We start from the raw sequence: 19,536 nt of genomic DNA, 5'->3' as shown, positions 1-19,536 counted from the left end.
TGGCAATTCTTTTGTAAAAACATGCACATCTTAGAATTGTAAAGTAAGGAATGGCAAACGTCAAAACTTCAATATAACTCTAAAAGTTAACACATGAAGATAGAGAGTATAAGGGTAAAAAATCATAGTCTATCACAGCAATAAAACGCAAATCGTGACCTGAAAGGACAACTGAAAGCACCTTTATTGTTGCATCTGTTTTTGATAGAAAAACAACAGCTTCACCAACAAAACTAGGGGCCAGACATACAAAGCATTTTTCCGGTCGCAAGCGTCCTGATTGACATCATCAGGCCGTTTGTGACCTGGAAAATGCTTTTCCTGATGCATAAAATGCAATTCAGTAACTTGTTACTAAATTGCATTTTGCATTTGGGTATGGTATGTATTGCTGTTTTATGACCCAATTCCGGTCACAAAACAGTAATTATTTACCATTGGTTTAAAATTGGTGGTAAACCATTCGCAAAGGGGAAGGGGTCCCTTGGGACCCCTTCCCCTTTGAGAATGGCAAACATGTATTTAGGAGCAGGAAGTAGTCCCATGGACCACTGTCTACACTTAAAAAATGAAACTGCAAAGTTTCAATTTTTTCTTTTTAAATGCATCCCATTTTCTTTTAAGGAAAATGGGCTGCACTTAGAAAAAAGAGTGCTTTATTAGAAAGCAATCACAGACATGATGGTCTGCGACCCCAGCAGACCACCATTCCAGAGATAGCTGTGATTCCTAATGAGTTGCAAATTGCAACCTAGCTCAATAATATGCATGAGGTAGATATATTTGTGACCCACTAAGGATTGCTAATGAAACTCAAAAGAGTTTCATACATTAGGAATACTAAGTTCCTAATTGAAATCCAGAGAGAATAACAACTAGGTAATCAGTATTCCTAATTTTAGTACATCTGGCCCTAGGTCCCTATTATGTTTTCACCCAGTGAATAGTAGCTGGAACAGTGGATGGGTACCCACATTTAGCCCGCACCTAGTCCCTCACATTCACCGTCCTTGTTTGTGCACGTTTATTTGAATATGGATTTCAAAGAAATGTGTAGTGTTACGCAGATTGTAACCACAGAGTGCTCAGCAAAATAGTGCAAAACCAGATGCTAGAAACACTTAACAATAAAATATACTTGTGGTTGAATTGCTTTTTCAGCAGGGGTTAGCGCTAATGCTTCAATGGCCATTGTAGGGCATGCCATAGGCTAAGATCAATCCACAAGATAATTGATTTAATGATCCTTAAGAACTGCTTGCAGATCTGCATCAGGGCAGTGAAATAATCCCTCTATTGACAACACACTTCTGTATCACTTCTCAGAAGAACTGGAACAATGTCACAACCTATCGCATGGTATGTATGCCATATCCAGTGAGGGCTGATCTCAGCAGACTGCATAAATGCTCAACGGCAACTAAGTCAAGAAAGGGGTGATGGCTGAGTGAACAGAAGGCACCTTTTAGCTATGCCATTATCTGAGAGTGGTTGCTGATACTTAGCGCTACCTCTATTTAAAAATAAAAATAAACATTCACAGTTGTTTGCCAGCTTTTAGTTTTCATTGCTTTATTACTTTACCTAGTACTGTGCCATTATGTTAATTTAATTTATAATGCGCGTGAGTCACCCCGGAAGGGGTATCTTGGCGCCACACAGCTCATAACCAAATAAACAGACTACTTAGGCAAGAAAAAGCAGTGTTTAAAGATATTTCCTGAATTTGAAGTGGTCAGTGAATTGACTGATGTGGAATGGGTGTTATTCTAAAGCAAAGGGGCTAGGTAAGAAAAAGATCTACCTCCTGAATGAGATTTAATGGTCTGTGGTACTGTCAGTAAGGCTTATCACTAGATCTTAAGGGTCTGCGTGGATGATAATGGATGAGTTTAGAAAACAGGTAACTGTGATTTTTTCCGTTCAGGAACTTATGAGTCAGACAACAAACCTTAAAAATGCTTCAGCAACCAGTGAAGTGCATGCAAAAGCAGGGCCGAGGGCATTTCGCCTGGAAGATTGTTAATGAGGCACGCTGCTGTGTTTTGCATGACTTGCAGTTTATTTAAGGCGGTCTCATTTATGGAAGCTGATAAGGCATTGCAATAGACCAGGCGGCTCATGATCAATGCTTGGAAAAGGGTTTTTCTTGCTGTATGAGGAAGGAGGGGAAAACTCTCCACAACAGGCGCAACATATGAAAGCAGGTGCTAGTGGTAGTAGCAACTTGTTCTGTCATAGAGAGGGCCTGGTCAAGGCAGACAGCTACATTTCTTACAATTGATTTAGGAGTAGGGGCAAGGCCAAGCTCAGATGGCCACCAGTCAAATGACCAAAACTGTAGAGCCTTCCGTTTTGCTGACATTTACCTGGAGACAGTTCTCCATCATCCAGGTCGCAATGGCTAACATACTGCTGAGAAGCGAGCTTTAGCATCATTCATATCTTAGTCAGGGATGAAGGTTAGGTGTGTATCATCAGCATATGACAGTGGTTGAAAGCCATATTGTTTAACAAGGTTGGCAAGGGGGGCCACGTTAATGTTAAAAAGTGTAGGGCTCAGACAGGAGCCCTGTGGCACCCCCTTGTCAAGTTTCAGGGTGCATTATTTGAAAGCCCTAAGGGTGATAGTCTGAGTGCAGCTGGTTAGAAAGTCCTTGAACTATATAGGACTGAGACATAAATTCCTGCCTGCTGCAGTCTTTGCAGTAATTTAGGATGGGAAACAGTACTGGAAGCTGTGGAGAGGTCCAACAGCACAAGTAATGATGGAATTATTTTGTCTAAGGAGTATCTGATTACATCAGTCATTGTGACCAGAGTAGTCTCAGTACTGTTTATTGATCTAAAACCCAACTGAGATGGATCCAACAGCTTGTTTCTTTTCAGATGCTCCATAAATTAGCAATTGATTTGACCTTTCAACAGCTTATCCAATAGAGGGAAGAGAGGAATAGGTCGATAATTGGTGAAATCCATAGGCGGCAAATTGGTCTTTTTTTGAATGGGAGAGACCATTGCTGCTTTCCAAGCAGAAGAAAAATTCCCAATAGAGGTGGATAAAATAAATAATCAGCAAATGCCTGTGGCTAGTTAAGGTGACAGGGATGCAGCGATGCAAGGTGGGAAAATGTCTAGCGGAGATCCTGACTTAGCAGTTGCCAAAACCTTCTGGATTGAGTTGGGCAAGAGTGGCTTCAAATTGCCAACAAAAGGACTGTTGGTAGGAAGCCAGGAACAAAGATTGGATTGCTTGCTTTCTTGTCTAGTTGTTATTGGGAAGTTCTGATACATTTTATTGATTTTTTTTCATCAAAATGACTCACAAGAGTCACAAAGAGCTTGTTATGGGGCAATGTCTTGAAAGCAGGCTTGAGACATCAAGAAGGAATTGATAACTTTGAAGAGCTCCTTGGAAGAGTTGTCAGCCTGATTAATTTGGTGGGAGATGTGCACCTTATAGGCTTTTTTTATTTTGCTGTGATAATGTAGGCTAGTTTGTATGCATCTTTGTCAATGAGATTACTGGACTGACACCATTGTCTCTCAAGCTTTTTGCACAAAGCTTTTTCCCTATGCAGTTCCAGTGTCTACCATGATGTGTACATGCTGTGGCTGGAATTAGGGGAAGATGTTATAGGGGCAATTTTATTAAAAACTGCATTTGCAGATAGGTGGTAATCTGCTAGAGTTTTATTTACATCAGTATCTGCTGAAGTGAGTGAACACTTAAATACATTAGAGCAAGCTTTAGGGGTAATTTTGCGCCAGTGTCCAGTGCTGTTTAAGATCTTCTCTGTATGTTCAGGCACCTTGGGTTTGGTAACCTGAAAACTTATTAGAGAGTTGTCTGTCCAGATAAGGGTTGAGGGGAGTCACAAGATAAAGCGGGAGAGTTTGTGTAAATCAAATCTAACGTATGGCCAGCTAGATGTGTAGGGCCTTGAACTTTCTGTTGGAGGCCTACCGAAGCTAGGTCAGAGATAAGTTGAACTACCACAGGATTTGCGAAATTCTCTCCATGGAAGTTGAAATCGCCCAATAGAAGAAAATGTTGGAAGGTGAGAACATGGAGAACTATGAATTCCATGAGAAGCTGACTAAAGTATTTTTTGGCCCCGGAGGACGATATATTGTTGTGCCCCTCCAGCAGTCCTTGGGAGAGATTTAAACTCTAAAAACACATATCTCTACTCAATTTACTTGTAAGGTATCTATGAACAAAATTTGAATAGGATCTTTAAAGATGATGACTAAACCACCACTGACCCTACCTTCTCTGTCTAGTCTGAGCATTCAGTAGTTATCCGGTAGTGCTAGAGGTATGGCTGATGAAGTGGAAACAATTCAGCCATGTTTCGGTGAGGAAATCAATGTCAGGTGAGAGTGAATCTCTGGATCGTGATCTGAATGAAAATCTAGGCCCAGGAGTTGTTTTGTCTACATTAGTATATTCTCACTTAATTTCTGGCATTTTGGGTAATGCTTGTTATGTAAAATGCCAGAAATGACGCAATTACTCCATGTTGTATAATTTTGATTCTGTTCAGGTAAAATCCTGTCATCGATGTACACAAACAACGTGGACATAACATAAGTATCTGCTGTCTGCATCAAAGCTATTATTCATTTTATTTTTTTAGCAGAAAATACGCCCTTAATCCAAAAATATAGCAAAATGCTGAGGAAGAATTTTAATATTTTGTGTATTTTGGGGAATTTCGTGTAATTTCTGTAAATTTAACATATCAACGTCTAAGCAGAAATATAGGCCATCTCTTAAAGTGTGAGCCTATCATGCAGGACAGAAAAATATACCAAACACATTTAAATGTAAAGTAAAAACGTATTGAATAGTGAGTCAGGTTAGCTGCATGATGAGGTAATTCTGCCATAATCTGCCAGTTGTATGGCTTTACGGGCGATGTAGGGTAACTAACAGAATATTAACTTGTACTCTTTCCACTTGTCATGAGAAAACGTAATGGGCAGATTTCTGAATTTCGGTAATCTTGGTAAAGTGGACCCCATCATATTTGCTCAAAGCAGATCACCGCTGGATATGACAATCACATCTGTGATGTTCTACAGTGTAAGGGGTCCTCACCAGCTTTCCCCTACTGCTTGCAGCTTTTCCAGAACTGCAGTTAGATGAAGTGTGCATGCACCAGTATCTGTTATTGTTGTAAAAGAGGCAAGAGACAATGAGGAGAGAGCGAGCGAGGGTTAAAGAGAAAGAGAGTACAAGTGATCCTGAACCATGTAATGCAGTATTTGCACCCATGCTTGAGGAGGTGGCCACTGACCAGTGCCTAATGTGTAAAATAATAAGTACTGGTGCCCAAAGCTGTGGTGATGTCAGGACAAGGTACAACAGGGGATCTATGTTGGCTCTTTTGGGAATATAACTCATTCCACAGGAGAACGTACGAAATGAGTGGGCAAGTAGAAAAATAGGTCGGAAAGAAAAGAACTAAAAGAGAATGAGAGTAAAGGAGAGTTGTGCAGAGAGGATATGAAAATAAGCCAGAGGAAAAATAGTAAGGGCATAGGTGTCTTAGGAATTCTTTAAAATCCTTTTCCAGCAAGAAAAGTAAAATATAATCAAAAGAGAAGAGCTCAAAACCCCTTGCATTTGAAAAGGTTTATGTACATTATTTACATTCTATACATAGCACAAGCAATCAGACCATTACTATACACTCATGCTGGTCAAATCAGTTTTCTATACAAAATTATACATTAACAACAGATGTTTGGAACCCTATACATATTTGTATTGTGCATAAGATAAAGGAGCAATACATATACATTTATGTACACATGCAACTAGAAACACAACTCACTGTTTTGGATAACAAACGAAAGACATCAGTGGTTCAAGAGAGAATGTTAGTAGATACAAAACTATTCTTTTTAGGAATTCTTAAGAAATCCTTGAAAATAGGCTGATAGTTTAAAAAAGTATATTTATAATCTGGTACAAAAAGTGTATGTGTGAGAATCTCCCTTAATAATTATTATAGATTCTGGAGCCCTCTTGCCTTTAGTGCAAAAAGTACAATAATGTTAATATTTCACAAATATTTTGAAACTTAGCTTAGTTAGAAAAATCACATTTTACTTTAGAAATTTACCCTATTAGTCCTTTTAAAACTATAAACAATTCAATTTCCTATATGTTGTCAGGTTTGCAGCAACAGTCGTAAACAAAGTTAAAATTGTAATGAATCCAGGTAGGCCCCTGAGGGAAAGGTATTATTAAATTTATATATTTAGGAGTTTTGAAAAGCAATAATTGCTGCTTATGGTTGCTTGATATGACATAGACATTTACTAGATATATTAAGAAGTGATTAAAGTTTTACTGAGTAGCATATTTTAGTACTTGGACAAAAGTCGAAGTTGGTAGATTTGTTGACCAAGCCTAGATGTGGAGCTAAATTGTTTTTCATTTATAACTAAAGAATAAAACACACACACCCCTCTCTACCTCTGCAGGTTTAAAAAATTGTTGACCTGGTGTTGCTGATTGGAGCAGGGCAGATATACAGGGACATGTGAGGCCTTGCTACTATGGGGTCTCCAACTGCACCATAATGTGCTCCTCTATTCTGCTGCAGAGGACATCACTTATAGGTAGGCAGCAATATAAGGACCCTAGGGGCCCTCTGTGGTAATGTTTACAGCTTTCCTTTCTCTCTCCTCTTCCTTTTCCTCATCATCTTTCTATATTCACATCTGGCTGTTGTTGCGTTTTGTGCCTCATCTTTCTTTTTAGGTCTGGCACTAGCAAAGGCCTTTGATTTTGCTAAAATTAGAAGTATTACATAATTACTTATAGGGGCTTTCTGCCAGCCCTCTTCAGCCATTGGTCTGCTGTTGTGTCATTCACATTTTTCTTCCACTCACTAAAGCAAACATCATGGGGCAATGGCTCAGACCATTGCAGCCGTTGGCTAACTTCACTGTGAGTACCGGCATTCTATCCTTTCACAAGTAGTACATTCATACACAAAGTAGTTACCTTCAGTGCCAGTGACTACTATGGTAATGTATCTTTTTGAGAACAGAAAAAATGCTTTTATTACCCATTCCTTTTTAGATTGACGAGGAGTGTTGGCCTTTCCAAATACAAGGATTTGCACAACAAAAACAAAAAAACGACAAAACAAAGAAATCATTGACCAACCCAAAAGAATTACAGCCTATGCATGAAAAATTGGCTTTGCCAATGCACGTTTTATTTATTTAGTTCTATTTTTCCTTATGCCTCTCCTATCACTTACTTTAATCTTCTCTCTTTTTACCCATTTTAGCTTTCACTCTTTTTCTCAACCGTTAGCCTCTCTTGGGTCTTGCTCTCTTATATCTTTGCTCTCTTGCTACACCCTTTTTCTTATTCCCTTCATACTTATTATACACTTAACATTACACCTTTTCTCTCGCACAGGCTAACATGTCTCTGCCCTTCTCTCTTATGCCCTTCTCTTGATTAAGCTCTGGTGCAGAGGAGCGTAGTCATGCGTGCTGATGAGGCACATGGATTTTGGTGTGTACCCAGGGCACTGCAAATGTTTTAGTTTGCCCGTGGTATATTTTTAATTCCCAATCTGATTTGTCCTCTATACTCTACTTTCCTGCTGTGACATTCTGTCTGTAAATTTCCTCTTCCTTGTGATTGTCTTAGTCTACAGACTTTAACCCTGGCCCCTTATACCTCACTGTTCAACCTAAACATGTGACCACCTATGCCGCATGGACTCAGAGTGTCGGCTCTGCGTACAGCACATGAAAGCTGTGACAGTTCGCAACAATTAGTGATAGAGAGGGGTCTTTAAGTTAACACACAAGCCAATCCGTAGAATGCTAGTTGCAAAATAGAACAAATCGGGATGGACTAATCAGCCAGCAGCCAATGTCCTTAGCCTTTGTGCTAGGGGCACAGAAAAATATCAATTTTCTAATAGCTAAAGAAATTGTACTCGAAGGAATTGAGTCTCACAGTTTTTAGAGATCTCAACTGAATATTTTTTCAAAGGTGAAGTTTGGTAGGCCCACATAAATAATCGACCTCTGACTTCACAGAATGTATTAATACTAGCTTTATCAGATTAGGTGCCAAATTTGTTAATGACACTGCAGTGGAATCTTGTATGCTAAGGGACTGTGGACAGTTGTGTGGTGTTTAGTGGAAGAAGGGTCTAATTGGAGGATGTCAGCTTCAGCTCTGTACAATAACAGATGAGAGGTTTCAACATTGCATCACAGAAAATATGATAAACTGCAATACAGCTTAATACAATTAAAACTTTGAATCCCCATGTCACCTTCTTGCCCCAAACATTTGTCATATTCATGCAACATGTCTAGTCCAAACTGAAGGAGAATCTGGTGTTTCAAATATATATTAAATAAATACATGGATTAAATATGTCAATTTGATCTTCAAAGTAACATCCAAATATTCAATTCAGGTGTGAGCAAATCCAATTCTGAGAAAAATTGTATTTTTTTAAAATTGAACTTTTCAGACAATCCATTCTTCACTGTAACAGTGATACTATGTAATCATTGGTCTCAGCTTGCACTTAGAGTTGCAGTGCCTGGTGTTGGGGCGCAGAAGTTCATAACTGAGCCTGTAGAGGTAAAATGTATTAATGAATACATGAAGTTCTTTTAGATAAAATTTAACGTCTGAGGCTCTTCGGCCTATCTGGAGATTATAAAAAAGTTCAAAGTTTAGGAGGAGTAATAACTGACAAACTAAACTTTACTAATGACTTTTGATGAAATCAAAGGCCCCATGGAAATGTAGAAATCAGGCATCGTAGGTGTGGACAGAACCTTGATACTTCTGTTGTGTAGGTCGATTGGGTCCTGTGACGGCTCATTCAATTAGGGTATATTGATCAAATTTAAAGAATAAAATGGCGTTGCTGTCACTGATAGGAAGTAGAAAGAAAGTCATTTGTTCTCATTCTGAAGAAGGGTATCTTCACAGACCTGTTTCTTGAAATACACAGAACGAGTTAGAGTGATTTGGTGAGGCCTTCTGAGCCATGATACAGAGATGCTGTTGAATAGAGGAAATGAAGAAAACTATTCCCCTCCGATTCGTAAGAAAGAATCACTCATGATTATGCTTGTAAAGGTACTTCAAAAAAGGAGCTCCATAATGGTGGAAATCTTGGAGAGAAACAATATAGCACACTGTTCTTGTCCTCTGTTGAGTAAACCTCACATTATTACTGTGTCTTTAGTCAGGAAATAGATAAGGTAGCAGTGGTCTCCTCTGTAATCAGAGGAATCCTCTCGAACTGGTATACTCTTGAAACTGGAATGTCAGGTGTACACAATGTAGTAGATGATAATAAAAACGTGTTATTTAAAGAGACTTTGATGTAATCGTTGTCATGGCACTGCAACGAACAAGTTCTTGCTACACAACAGCTTTTCAAACATGAAGAATGAAAAACCGAGTCAGCCCAGCTGGGATTTCATATTGAGACCTGCATGTTGCACAAGCTAATTAAGGTAGATATTTCCAAGTCAGATGTACAAGAAAGATCTATTACATCTTTAAGAAACAGGCTCTAAAACACATTGTTTTATGTCAGTCTTGGAGACATTTTTGCAGTTCTTGTATCTGCTATTACACCTTCAGACCGTGAATCTCTCTGTGCATTGTTTCACCAGCTTTTCCTGAGATGGGCAGCAGCATTGTTTTAAAGATCTGCGTTAGAATCTTGTCTCAGATGGCACCTAAAAGGAGAACAAAAATACATTTATTATCCTTCCTTGTACAGAGAACCAAGCCATATTCCTCATTCCCAAAATCACAATCACTCCTGATGACTAGTAGTTAAATGTGGACTAATTAATTATTTAGGGACGAACCAACAACACGCATGTAAAAACTGGCCAGGTCCTCAAATATGTTTGTTAAAAATATGTGGAACATTTGTTAAACTCAGGGGAAGTGTTTTTTTTAACCCTTTTCTTAAGAAAGCTTGAAAAATTATTAATCTCCATCGTCATAGAAATTGGGAGAAAACACTGTTTGTGCCTGATTACAAATTCTGAGCAAATTGCACTTAACCCAAGGTTTTTGCACATTCGTTTTTTTCTAGGTAAAACCTACAGACACTTTTGTGGCCAAAGTAATGCAGAATGAGAAATACTGTGCTTTACAGCTGGTCGCAAAGATGGCATGTTAGCCTGCATTAAAAACTTTGAGTTTGTCGCAAATAATATCTGGTACTGAGGGTAATGGTATTTCCCCTGTACGTTTTTTCCCCATGTTTTTCCTAGGTACGCACAATAACAATATAGGAGTATAATATGAGCTTTTTGTTTACCAATTGGAAGGCATCAAACCTTAATACTGTTGCAAAAAAATTCATAAGCTAAACCAAAATAAGCAAGTCTTAATTGCCCACCTAAATAGACCCTTCTTGTGGCATGAGATGATATCAAACCAATGCATTCTGCAGTTTGGCTAAATGGAAGGTAAAGAGCTTCTTCCTACAATTGTTCTCATAGATCTGGGGGTTTCAAGTAGGGTTCTGCTGCTATAGCAGGGTGTATTGCTAGGGTTTTAGGATCGAATCTCTTCAAGTAAGTGGAATCGAGATCATGCAAGATTCATACGTCAATGCTAGAACCTTAAACATTGAGTGGCAGCCACTGTAGTATTTTGCCAGCATGTTGATGGCTGAGGACTTGCACAATTCAGCCCCTTCAAGAATTACTCTCTCAAGCTTCACCAAGTTGGTGCACTTAATGATCTCATGCTTATGGAAGTGTTACAAGTTTTGTGTGAACTGAGCAACAGAAAGTAGTATTTGAATACTTCAGTAACAAACTTTTTGGGAAAAGCTACCAACATTTTTAGGATGCTTTGATTGTATGTTTTGTTGTGTCAAGTTCTCAAACTTTATAAAAATGTGAATTTTGTATTACTATGTACATGAAATATAAATTCAGCAGAGCCCCATTGGAAATGGCACTTGCTGCTATATTCTGAAGAATCTGGAGGTTACCATTCTCTTTCCCAAGATCCTTCTTAGCAGAGGATTATGATAATTGTGAGGAGTGTGGTAACTCTTGCAATAATACCTCTTCTTCTAGCATAAAATAATAAAGTGATGAACTTGTTAGAGAAATGTAATGGCAATTAGAGGAAACTGCCATTGTAATTACCTGTTTCTCCCTAGACGACATACAGCCAAATTATATACCTATCATCTTCACATTCTCTGCAGGAATTAACACATTCCCAGCAAGATGGGCCTTTTCAGAAGACTCTTTGTAAGAGTTCTGAATAGAAACTATACTAAGTAGCTCAGTTTCTTCTTGTGCAGACTGAGCTTTTCATGCCTTATCCACTTCTGGTAAAACAGACTGAATATATTTGACCTTCCCCGGTCACTGATATACACCATTTGGGTTTAGTCTTGACAATCATGACATCCTCATTTTGCAGGACTGGTCAGGCAAGCAGGAGCAGCTCAGGTTTGCTGATGTAGTCTGTGGGTCTACTGAAGGTAAATGTACACAGTTTGACACACATACCTACATTTGCCAGAGTTGGCGTTGCAGCCCGAGCAATTAGAGAACCGGAACATTCAGACAAGCTTCCTTGTCAGTAGTGAGACTCACACTGAGCTCATTGCGACTCTCACACTGAGCTCATTTGTGGTTGTTGTGACTCCTTGCTACCCTTATTAGCTTTACCTGGCTTGACTTGCTCCCTCACATTTGTTGTTTTAACCATAGTTAGTCCAATCAGTTCCCTTGAGATTGTATTTCTCATCCAGTCACCTTCCTTCTGGGTGCTGTAGTGGTCCTCATCTTCAGCACCTCTGCTGGTTTCAAGGGTACTCCAGGGGCTAGGTGCAGCATGCCATCTGCCTCCACCGAGTAGATTTCTGTATGCGGTATTTGTGTCTTGTACTTCCATTGTGTGCAGACTGCTTTATAATTTGTGCTCTTTCACCCTTAATAGGAGACCTAACCTTTATCTTACTGAAGACACAGTGCCTAGGAATACAGCCCAGATATTTCAACAGCTGACCAGCAGAAATGCCTCTCTCTCACCACCCTCACTACTTTTCCTCTTAGCTTAAATCTTCATTTCCGTCCTTGACCTAATACAAGGGAGTTGTGTGGTATCAACGCCATCACGCTTGTAATATCAATTCTATGACAGGAATATAGTGATGAATCGGTGTTTTGAAGCTCAGTGTAGATGGAAAAGAGAAGAGGGCTTTTGTCTCCATAAATCAACTTATAGTACTTATCTGTTGTTAGGAGAATATGCATGGCTACACATCCTGGAAGACTATAAGATTGTACCCAGTAACATCACAAGTCTGTTCATTTTTCAAATAATGCCTTTGATACCGGAATTTGCCATATGTTTTCAAAGGGAACTCTGGGACACCCCCAGGTTCCAGTTTTAATGGGACCTTTTCACTGTTTGTAGGTTAGGCATGGCCTTTAATAGGTTTGTGAATATACTATGTACGGAACAATTCCTGCCTCCATAAAGCAGTGCACTGCTGGGATGACAATACGACTAATGTGGTATGCCATAATAGGTTTCCACTTGATAAAAGAAGCATTGGAGTGGCGGGTGGCTGCTTTGCACAGTTGCACTTGTCTGAGAATGACACCTGGCCATGTATGAATACATTGACAGACACGTACTGCCAATTTCTGGTAATAGTGTATTGCCAAATGTGCATCCTACTTTAAAAGAATACTCACATTTATGAAAATGTTGAGCAGATTTTGTGCACATTTGCCAATGAAATATGTGTTAAGTTCTTAGAAAGTTCTAGAACTATCAGGTCCTGTACTTTTATTCCTCATTAGCGAAGTTTAGAAGTGTGATTTAGATATAAAATATAAAGCAGCCATATATTTTTTTACTAAACTCTGCCCCAGGGTTGCTACGGGTGCTACAGCTTGTTTCTCAGATTGCGGTGGAATGGAGTGGTTAAGTTGTTGCACAAACCTTGAAGTTGGGTCTTCAGCAAACCTTGAAAATGCCATGGACTTATTAAAGTTGTTTGATTAGCAAGAGCAAAGCATGCATCATGGAAAGTGTTTTGAGGATTGCCAGGGGTTGTTGTGGCTTCGTTTAGCTCTCTATGAGCTTTGCCACCGTGTCTCAAAAAGGACTCAGAAAATCCCATGGCTACTTCTGGCTCCCTTGCCACATCCATAATTATAAAAAAATCAAAGGCTGTAAATAAACACTGCTTTATGATAATAGCAGATGAATGATCTTCAAGAATGTTATAGCCAATAATAGCAAAATTTAAAAGAACTTTTTATGTTCTTACCCAAGGTTGATGCCTGTTTGCACAGCACTTAGTACTTTAAACTCAGCACATTTATGGGCTGTGGCAGATGTTTCTGGGCCTTTAAGAGCAGAGCAATGTTAGAGGTGGATCAGTAGTTGCCACTACAGGTGTAACTGATTTTGTTTGCAAATTATCTGAAATATCTTCAAGTTTGCGGGCTAATATTCTATGAGGAGTCTGGATACTAGTAGATACCAAACATTCAAAAGGCACACGAGATGCCAGCATAAGGTTGGTTTAGAGGGAAAATGTGTCTGTGAGACATTTATTGTTCAAGCTAGTTTCCCGAAAGTGAAAATCACAAAGAATTTTGCACTGAGGAATTTGTATCAAATTTTACAAAATATGTGCAATTCAAAATGTAAGAGATTTCCCTGTACAACAAAACTTTCACCCACACCTAATTTATGTTCCAGGAAACTAAGAAAATTCCTTTATCATGTGTGTGATTCACATCTGCTTGTTTGATTCAGGGTTTGGGCCAGTTCTAATGAGCAATTAATAAAGAGGGTGACATTTGCAGAAGTTATAAAAATGCTTAATGTGAAATGAGGAATATGTATTTCTCCTGCACTTTGTGATGCTCAAATTCAAGCCTTATATTCTGTAAAATAGATTTAGATTTTCATGTATGGTGTTTATGAATTCAATCCTCCTTGTCCTTATAGACTTTGGTATCAAAAGAAATGTGTAGCTTTGGCAAAACCCAATGCTTCTTCCAAGAGGCCACATTGTAAGACCCAGCTTGTTTAAGGGGAAATGTCTGCAATGAATTTGAATGCAGTTTCGTAAAAGAGGTTGTGTCACTGGTCATGAAAGGCAGGACATAGGAATGGACTTCCCAGGGGACAGCCTTGGAGAAAGCTGTAGTTGAAAACTGTTTGTGGGCAGGTAGGTTTAGATGTAGGACTCCGGGACTTTAGAAATGCCTATTGTGGGTGTGCAATTGTTTTAGGCTGTAACTAGGGGCCAGTTGGTGAGGTTTGAGTTGGAAGGAGGAAGGACGAGGAATCTCTATTGATGGAAATAAGAAGTCAATGAAGAATGTGGTGATTTGAGACATTTTACTTTTAAAATCAGTAATAAGCACATTTTTACTATATACTCATTTAAGGTCTCTGAAAAAGATACTAAACTATGGAAAGTTCAAAAACTGGTCAGTACAATATGAGGAGTTTATTCTAAAATTCAAAATGAGGCACCAAATCCAGGGGAGTAGCTTCAGGGGGGTGGTATAGGGTGGTATACACCCACCTCTTCATATATGTATTTTCTGCTAACTTGTTGGGTAGACGTGTTGGTGTTTTCAGTCTGGTATGGTGAGATGTCAGTAGGATTTCACCAGGAATTCCTACAAACGCACAGATGAAAACACACACAAACTCTCCCTCTCTGTGTTCAAAATCCTCAAAAATATTGGTAATTTTACAAAATATTGTGTTTTCTCTCTTAGCACTTCTACCAATCTGCATTCCTCTCCTTTCCACTGCCACACAGGTCCCTAACCATGCACCTTGCTTGTCATATAATGTATTTAATATTATTATAAGCCAGCCTGATTGCCAGAAAATCTGAAGCTTGCCCCCCATCTTACTGACCAAGCTACGTCCCTGACCAAACCTTTTGACTACTAGTCACAAGGAAGGTAAATGAATATTATTCTTATGACAAAGAATGCTAAGCGTCTGTTCCTTTAAATGTTATTTGAATCAGACACCTGTGGAGCTGTACAAGGATGACTTGAGATATTGGTACCAAGTGGTAACAAATGGTAACAAAGGGTTATTATCAGTTGCAACATGAAGACCTTTAGCAATGGCTTATACAACAGAAATAGAGAAGTAAAAACTTACTGTGTGTTCCCTACTGCGGAGGTTTCCATTTGGGAATTCAACCACCTCATCATAGAGATTTTTGTCTTTTTCCTGTTTTGAAAAGAATTTGCATTTCTTATAGCAAAGTATCTATCCTTTACATATATTTGCATTTTTCATTCCGAGATCATCATAAAATAATTTTTAAATAAATTTCCAAAATGCTAATTATCTTTGTGATTCTAGAGATGCTGTGAGATGAGGAAAATGAGAGCTGCTAGTTGCCATCTGAGCGGTGCTAGGGGAAAGGATGGACTCAGTCCAAGCAGAAGGAGCCAAACCTTAATGTTCAGTTTTATTAAAAAATATCACATGTGAGAATCTTACAGGATAACTTGATTTTCTACACACATTGTGAGATATATCCCAAAAAACTAAGCTTTTGGGACATACATGACAGCAACTAAAAATAATTTCAAGGTTGCTCTCATTGTTGGTTTCGTTGTTAGTGGAAAAAGCAAAGTGAGTTATGCCCAACTCCACACAATGCTAGTTATGTTAAGGGCCACATTTTGAGTGCCCTGAATTGTGGGCCACAATACAGGTGTTACCGATATTCAGAGCATCAGTAACTCCTGGGATGGGGTTGAGGTAAGTAGGTGGAATTATGAGTGTGAAGAATTGAGATATGACTGGGAAATCAGGAATACCACACATAATTCCCTCAGTAACACCTCATCTTCCCACAGTGTTCCACAATGGGATTTCACCTGCATGGAGCAGGCAACTTGTGCCTGGGTGACACTTGGGATCTGCAGGATCCTGCAGTTTTGATTGGGCTGCTAACAACTGACACTAGCTGCATCAGAATTAAAGGGTCACGTGTTATGAGATGCTCTAGACTCTGCAGTGTGGGATGGAATAAAATCAATGGGACATGTGTAGAGTGGTCCACATCATTTGATTGGCTATTATAGATCTGAAATTAGTATTACCTTTATGGAGCTGTATTGTGGTGGACATGCCATTTCCCTTTTCATCAGTATATGTAACACTGCATCATGAATGGTGAGAAAAAATATGTCAGTAGTGACTTCCTCATCGAAAAATGCCGATCTTTGAAGTTTCTCCTGAAGGTCATCTAAAAATAAGGAAGAAGTATTTAAACCCAACAATCTCGAACGTAAAATATGCATGTCCATAGTTTGCACACAGGTCAACAGTGAATAGGAGTTTTGAAAGCTGAACTTAGCTTTGCATATAGACTTTCACAAGAGGAATCACACAACCAAATGTACACTTCTGTGAAATTACGTTTGTCCAGAGTGATCCTGTGTAATTCCATTCCATCAGTGCATGTGGTAGAATTTCCAAATGTCTGCCTAATGTGTTCCTTGGGAAAGTGATATCCCCCAAAATTTAGTAAAACGCCTTACACAACTTTAAACACTGTATAAAGGTTAGGCCTATTTATTTAAATGTTACATATAGGTTCTGCAACTTCTTGACAAACTGTCAAATGTTTAAAGTTAAATAGATATTTGTATCTTTCTTGCAAACAAATATGACGTTCTTCAACTCGGGTAGTTTATTTGGGTATGAAAAAACTTTAATAAAGCTGACGATTGAGCTTGTTTGTTTACAATGTATACATACATTTTGGCATTGTCTGAAAATATTGTTAAAAAAGGTTATTTTATTAATAACCATTACTAAAAATTTTCACAACATCAGACCTTTAACCAAGTTTTTAAAACATCTGAAATATGTTAATACAAAGTAAATGTAACTTGTAAAGTCTAATGAATAATTCAACTTTCAGCTATTATTACTTTTAAAAACATAAACCTCTTAAAAAGTTTTTATACCAGACAAGTAATGTAAAATTAGCTATTTAAAACTTTTAGGCAAAAGAGACAACTTAAAAAACGGAAAGGGGCATTTATAGTTCGAACCAGATTAAAAATGTTCATTTAAATATTATGTACAGTATGCAGAAGTTGTAAACATTGCTAATTGTAGAATAATCTAAGATTCAGTGTAACTTCCTGGTGGCTAAAAAGCCTCTCCTTCCTCCTGGAAATAACTACTGCCCGAAGCACACTTTCCTTAAGCAAGTGTCTTCTCCCACACTTTTCACCAAAACAGATCTGTTTTCAAATTTGGGCAGAACAGGCCACCAACCCTACCCTCTATGGGTGCAGGGATAATGTAGAACATTAAAATTGAAATTAAAACAGACAATACTTACTGTCTATGCCCACAATATAAACGTCAACTTCAATCCTGATGAATTCTTTCAAAATCTGTGCAGTATAAAGAACATAATGCTTAGACAAAGGTGTGGGTCCACATATTGGGTTGACCAATATATCAGTGACATTGACGGTCATTGCATGTATATTTCTGGGATTTATTTTTTATTCAAAATAATACAAACAACCCCCACCCGAATCCCACTGCTGGAACTAGACCAGGCAGTCATGCATTTCATGATGTAATAGACTCCGGGTACCAATACTGCTGGGCAGTAAAAGTTGAGGAATTAGAGACAACAGAACAACAATGTGCGAGTCTGCTGAACTGCAGTCACTTCTAATAGATGCAAAAATATTTCAATATAGATGCAATAGCAAGACTAAAAAAAGAAGACACTAGTGGTAAACAATGCAGTCTTAACTTATTTAATACTTTGTTTTGCTTCTCTGAGAAAAGAAATATGACAAGGCAGCTTGTTTTTTGTTGCCCTGAAGTGGCCTAGTTGTGCAGTACAGACTGTTTTATATTAGCATTAACTAAATCAAAAACTGTTGATGATGACCATCAAGCCTAAATATGCTGGGTTTGCTTTGTTGTAATGTGCTGAGGGTGGTTTGGCATAACATTCTTGGGTTGGTTGTGTTACAGTTCAGGGAGAACCTGGCAGTTTGGGCAGGACTTTTCCCACTGGAGCACGGTCAGAACTTGTTTGCATGTAGCTAGGTCCAAACTGAAGTGGCATGGAGGGCAAAAGAATGATGGGCTGGAATGCTACCCAAGCTATTGCCATTGGTTAGACTTATTGCAAGCGTTGTCTCATCATCTTGTGTGTTTCATGTACTACGCTACGTGGCCAGGTGTATGCCCAATCATGGGTCCCATGCTCACTGTGCCACTGGAACCAACCTACACCCAACTGAAAAGTCCCATTCAGGGTTAAACCAGCCTTGGGTTGCTTGTGTTCCAGTTTGGGTTGGATCTAGCCTGGCAGTTCTGGAGGGAATCTTCCTATTGGAGAAGGGGCAAGACAGATATGCTTATAGCTAGGGCCAATAAGGTTTTCCAGATTAAACGGGCACTCTGTACAAATAAAGCTATGAGGTGTCCCTAGGTGACATTGGAGCACACTGGAAAAAATAAACAAGCTCAGCAAAGCTAGTACATCCGTCTTGCATTTTTGATAAAGTGCATGTACGAGACAAATAATAAAATGTTTTGAATTAGTGGACTACTCAGTGTGAAACAGTTCCTCGTATATTGCAAAGCGAGCGCTTCATAGGATAAAGACTTATACACCAAACAGCAAATAGTATGAGATGAGACAAAAATATTCCGATTGGTCGAGATAAAAGCCCAGTCTGCGTATATTGAAAAGAAATGGTGATAATAGGTATCACACAGGGCTGAGTCAAACCGGACCTAAAAAGTATTTTTTGCCCCCTCTCAGAGCTTTGCTTCAGTAAATAGCTGCACACTGACAAGATTACGGTCACAGTTGATTGCACTCTATAAAGAGTTATCACAGCACTGATAAGATATTTATATAGCAGGTTTGTTGTCGCAAACAAGACTGCACCTCACTTGAGAGAGGTCACGGACCATAAACGTATCAAATGTTCTACTTTGCTCCTTAGCCTCACATCGCTTCATATTTATCATAAACAGGCTTGTTTTCAAAGAATACATTGTTTCTTAATCAGATCTGACTTGCGTTTGCAAGCATGACATGGAGCCAAAAGAGAACTTCAGACTGTTGATCATAGGCTGAGCAACCACTGTGGGGCAGTGTTGCCTAAGGAGAGGGGCCAACAGCTCTGTACTAAAAATCCTAAGTAACGAGACCTTTTCGACAACATGAAGTTGTTTTCCTGGTTGAGATGGCGAAGGTAAACTAGTACTTTCTTATGACGAGCTGCTTTGCTATTTTGAGACTAATCTATGCAATCTGTTGCCTTCATGTGAACTCTTCGGTGGGCTCCATATGGCTATTGTGTCCTTAAATCAGCATAAGGCCCTATTACAGAGCCTCGTAAGAATGTTATCCCTGTGCCAATGTTTGACTATCAACCCATTAGGCTACACTTGGA

At 38.9% G+C, this 19,536-nt stretch overlaps 1 protein-coding gene across 1 annotated transcript in view; it reads right to left on the bottom strand.

Moving 5' to 3' along the window:
• Positions 1–3,972: 3,972 nt before the first annotated feature.
• The window catches only part of LOC138288314 (chloride anion exchanger-like), a 94,539-nt gene continuing 78,975 nt past the window's right edge, over positions 3,973–19,536 (bottom strand). Inside the window, exons 18-21 of the mRNA XM_069229824.1 lie at positions 17,442–17,496; positions 16,186–16,331; positions 15,230–15,301; positions 3,973–9,765 (exon numbers count right to left, since the gene is read on the bottom strand). Coding sequence (XP_069085925.1) covers positions 9,742–9,765; positions 15,230–15,301; positions 16,186–16,331; positions 17,442–17,496 — 297 coding nt within the window. The 3' untranslated portion in view covers positions 3,973–9,741. The remainder of the gene's footprint in view (positions 9,766–15,229; positions 15,302–16,185; positions 16,332–17,441; positions 17,497–19,536) is intronic.

Source organism: Pleurodeles waltl, chromosome 4_1 (genome assembly GCF_031143425.1).
Source record: "Pleurodeles waltl isolate 20211129_DDA chromosome 4_1, aPleWal1.hap1.20221129, whole genome shotgun sequence".
NCBI lineage: Eukaryota > Metazoa > Chordata > Amphibia > Caudata > Salamandridae > Pleurodeles > Pleurodeles waltl.
The sequence above is the reverse complement of the archived record's forward strand: the minus strand, read 5'-3'. Positions and strand labels throughout refer to the sequence as shown.